The sequence below is a fragment of the Etheostoma spectabile genome, chromosome 8 (assembly GCF_008692095.1).
Source record: "Etheostoma spectabile isolate EspeVRDwgs_2016 chromosome 8, UIUC_Espe_1.0, whole genome shotgun sequence".
NCBI classification, from domain to species: Eukaryota; Metazoa; Chordata; class Actinopteri; order Perciformes; family Percidae; genus Etheostoma; species Etheostoma spectabile.
In genome coordinates this window covers 15,911,003-15,915,656 of record NC_045740.1, presented here as the reverse complement: position 1 = coordinate 15,915,656, position 4,654 = coordinate 15,911,003, and the positions used below count along the sequence as shown (strand labels likewise).

The 4,654-nt window shown below is 43.7% G+C and overlaps 1 protein-coding gene and 1 long non-coding RNA gene across 2 annotated transcripts in view; one reads left to right on the top strand and one right to left on the bottom strand.

Moving 5' to 3' along the window:
* The window catches only part of LOC116694479 (uncharacterized), a 20,489-nt gene that overhangs the window by 15,526 nt on the left and 309 nt on the right, over positions 1–4,654 (top strand). The window contains exon 3 of the long non-coding RNA XR_004333182.1: positions 362–366. This is a non-coding gene — a long non-coding RNA (uncharacterized LOC116694479). The remainder of the gene's footprint in view (positions 1–361; positions 367–4,654) is intronic.
* Positions 3,841–4,654, bottom strand: part of alx1 (ALX homeobox 1) — a 5,974-nt gene continuing 5,160 nt past the window's right edge. Inside the window, exon 4 of the mRNA XM_032524193.1 lies at positions 3,841–4,230. Coding sequence (XP_032380084.1) covers positions 3,889–4,230 — 342 coding nt within the window. The 3' untranslated portion in view covers positions 3,841–3,888. The remainder of the gene's footprint in view (positions 4,231–4,654) is intronic.

Below are 4,654 nucleotides of genomic sequence, written 5' to 3'. Positions count from 1 at the left end.
GTGTGTGTGTGTGTGTGTGTGGGACAGGCCTGTCCTCCCCCACGTGAGGTAGTGCGGGAAGCAGGGAGGAAGGGGAGGGAAGCTCTTATATTAATGGCTGCGGTTAACCTGAAAGGGTCAAACCCATTGGAGCTGTTGATGGATCTGTTCTGTTGGAGCTTTCTCTCTCTCTGTATCATACACACAAACACACACACACATGCGGGCAGGCCCGGTTGCACGGCCAACAGTCTTCTGTTGTGGAGTCGCAGTGTGATGTTCACTGCCGTGCAGAGAGATGTAGATGACGTGTAGGAGAGGCCAGCAGGGACGCAGAGATGGTGGGAAAAGACATGACAGATACAAAAAGAGCATGTTGGAGTTTTAGTTACAGGCAGGTTTATCAGAGGCTAGGCTTGTTTTGCCGCCCCTATTCTCCATAGCGCTGTGAAGTAAGGTCTGGCTACACAACAGATACATTCAAGGATAGGAGAGGGAAAAAATGCTCTGGGTTGTTCGCATTCCCTAAAGGTCTCGTGACATGGTGCTCTTTGGATGTTTTTTATATAGGCCTTAGTGGTCCCCTAATACTGTATCTCAAGTCTCTTTCCCAATATTCAGCCGAATCCAGTCCCACAATGAGCTTTCCTTAGGATGTGCCATTTCTATGTCTGTAGCTTCTTTTTTTGGGGGGGGGGGGGGGGGGCTGTGGCCTTGACCAACTGCCACTTTGCTTGTTTGAAAGCCATGATGTCTCTTTCTCAAGGGTGGGCCAAATTCTCTGGGCGGGCAAAGCAGAGAAAGGGGGAGGTAACCTTGCTCCTTATGACCTCATAAGGAGCAAGATTCCAGATCAGCCCATCTGAGCTTTAATTTTCTGAAAGGCAGAGCATGATACCTAGGGCTCAATTTACACCTATCGCCATTTCTAGCCATGGGGGGCCATAGGCATTCTGGAGGAATGCATATTAACGTTAAAAAACTTTCATGCCTCGGGACCTTTAAAGCAATCAGAATCATTTTTGGTGGCACTAATCTTGGTGACCAAAGAGGTTATAATAAGTTACAGTAGCTGGCTAGCTTGGAGTTTGTTCTAGTTGTGAAGGGGCAAAGCTTGTCAGGTTTAACTCATCCAGTGAGATGATTTCTTCCTCTTCTGCCTCTGATTAGTCTGAATCCACGGAAGCTAAGTTAGAACTGCTAGCAAGACATGGAAAGACAAGTAGTTAATTCTCACCTTCTGTGTGACTGGATATCAAATGTAACAGAGCTATGCAACATATTAGAATATAATGACGATGCATCGTATACACACTCTGCCTGTGTTAAAGAAGACCAAGAGACACGTCACTGCAACATCAAGGGGAAAATCCAACACTGTTTCCATGGACACTTCAGCATCAAAGCCTCCCTGTTATGATGCGTGCAGATAACGCACTTGGGTTTGTACTTTTGAACGGCATCAACCAGGAAGTACCCCAAGGAAACAAACTTGTTTCCAAACCGAAGCATCTGACACAAGTTAAAGTCCTAATTGATTCAAGCCTACCGTTCCTATAGACGGGGTTTCCCTGAGATGCTATCCGTCGCCGACTGTGATCTCAGTGAAAAACAAAAGAATGATGTCAGTAAGGAAAAAGAAGAAGATGTGCTCCCAATTACACAACAGTGTGATAGATTGAGGAACAAGTGCTGCATGTTTAAGGAGAAACATGTAGTGCTGGGGCCTCATGGAAATAGCTACTACTTCTAAATGAAGGGATTACCTGTGTTTAATGAGCTGACATGGCTGTTTCCAGACTACAAAGGTGAGGCCTGATTTTGGATGGAGTTTTAAAAGGATGACGTCAGTTATAATATATATTTGTTCTTATTCCCAATCAATCCCATGTAAAGACCAAGTCAAACAATGAATGTATCTTACCATTACGTATTGGGTGTGCATCTAAAGCCTGATATACTTTATTCCTCTGTGCCTTGGAGCTTCACTGTTGTCTAAAACCCTAGTCTTAACAGTCCATGTCCAAATAAACCCAATAAAAACTAATTCAATGATCCACACCGTTGAATACTTATTAGTAAGATGCATTCATTGTTTCTTTTTGGATTCTAAGGATTTTGCTAATTGATGATCCTTTAAAGCAGAGATGAGATCTTCAACAGGGGGTCCGGGACCCCTAGGGGCTCCTCAGAGTCAAATGTCTTAACGTGAATCCAAGATATTGTGACATGAGATTTATTTAATCTGAACAAAGGGAAGAATGTAAGGTGAGATTTATTTTGTGAATATTTAGTTAACAGATGACTTTTTTTAGGGTTGCTGAAATAAGTCACATGTTTTCATAGTGTATTCTGTTCTATCTACTAGCTACTACTAGCTATCTAACATGTTGTACCCTGCCTGTAATTCAGTAACGGTTATGTTGGCGGAGGGATATGATGATGGGACGATGAAGCATGTTTTGTTTAAGAGTCTTGCGTTGTCCTACACGGGGAGTGTCATTAAAAAATGGACCAAGTTATACAGTTGAAGCTGTCTCCGTGCTCCTACTCTATCCACGGCCAGAAAGTACTTGTATATAATAATGTCAAGTTAATAGTTAATGCTAACAATAACTAGCATTACAATATTATTAGCAAATATAAATCCCCACTGATGATAGGCTTCCTAGCCTATGGGTAAGGTAGTCGCTTAGATAGCCACACACATACAATATTAGCAGTAGGGGTCTCTGCTCTGTCTCTCTTTCAGTTATGGGGTCCTTGGTTTAAAAAGCGTTGAAGACCCCTGCTTTAAACACTGTAATAGTTTCTTTAAAAATTGCAACCATGCTGGAATCAAGTGACATTCATTTATTATACTTCCAGCAGATACATTTACAACACAAAACAACAATTATAAGACCTGCCTCCTCTGCCTGCATCGTGTACCTGTGATACACAACGGAGCGAGACGACAGAGATTACAGAGCTTTGCTGCAAAGCACACAGACACGTCAGTATGTCAAGTTAGTTAGTCTCCACGCTGCTCGTCTTCAGTCCTGCGCTGGGACGAGGGAGGAAGACAAAAGGCGCAGGTAAAGGAAGCTTCTTTTTTTCACAGTGCTTAGAAAATACTGTAGTGGTTTGGGACCCCTCCCTCTTGGTCCACATGTGCCCACACTGGGATCAAATCCCACTGGAGCCCGGAGTTTTTCATGCTTTCTCTCCCTCTCACGCTTTTTTCTGTCTCAATAAAAGAGGAAACACTGAGGACTCCTCGACCTCCATTAAAAAACAAAAACAAAGAAAGCTTATTCACATCACAGCTCTTAACTCCACAGATCACGAGGGTTAATCGGCCGTCTGGTCTGACCAGACAGGACTGCGGAATTTAAAACAATGCACTGGACATTACCCTGATTATCTGAATGATATGAATGTATTGTTTAGTTAAGCTACATGAAGGTCTAGACCATCTCCTCCCTTATGTATCTATGTATGTAAGTATTTTAATGATAGTCTGCCCTACTGTAGATCTGCCTCAGACCAGAGACACAGCTGATGTCGCACAACATTATGGCTATTTCATTTTTTATTTTATTTTTAACCACAAATCCTGATACATTTTCCATTCACGCACTTTATCCACACCCGGTTTTCTTGACTCAGCAGATAAAATGTTGGTCAGACATGCAGAACTAAACAGCAGGGCTGTATGATCTAGCTCTATGGCTGACTTTATGACAACAAAAATAGAGACATCTAATCTGTAGATGACAAAAGATATGTTGTGAGATCTGTACTGTGAGTGACAAACAGCTGGTTTTGAATAAGGGAAATTCTTTGGGAAATTCTTAAACTTACTTACAGAAAATAAAAAAATCCCATACATGATCCAATCTTTCCACACACGCACAGGAACCCTGATTACATGGCCCACGAGATGTTGGCCGTGTGCTCCTTAGCCTTCATTCGCAGCACAGCTATGCTGGACGAACGCCTCTCAAACTCGGGCTTGGTCTCGAAGGCGTGGTGACCGTTGGTGGCCGGCGTGAGGAGGGAATCTGCACTGAAGAAGTTGTTGAGGGAGACATGGCCGAACTGGTTCTGCTGATTGGGAAAGCCCATGTAGCCGTGCTCGGCGGCACCGGCAGCCGAGCGGGGGGAGTGCGAGTAGGAGGTGACGCAGGGGGGGGAGCCTCGGGGAAGCATGCAGGAGGAAACCACAGAGCCACCGGGAGCAGGGCTCGGCCACAGGTTGTTGGGAATCTGTTGGGTGAAAGAAGGTTTTAGATACTGGGGAGAAAGTGTGTAATGTCATGATTTCATCCATTAGAGCCCTTGCTATACGATGTAATATTAGTTTAAATTGATTGATAATTTGGCATAGACAAAGATTTCAACTAGTGCTGTCAGTTAAACGCACTATTAACGGCGTTAACGCAAAACCCATTGTTGGACTAGCAAACTTCGTCGTTTTTTTCACATGCTGTTGCAACTACTAGTAATGTTAGAAAAACTACAACACCACAGCGGATCTAGATAGACTGGAAACAAAACAACAGGCACGCCACACACACTTGTTTGGGCTTGCGAGCCGGCGAAAGAGTAGTAACATTACGTTTTGAGAGGATGGCGAGCGCGAGACGCCAAAATGGACGCCAATAATTCTGAATGGAAAGTTTACTTTTAA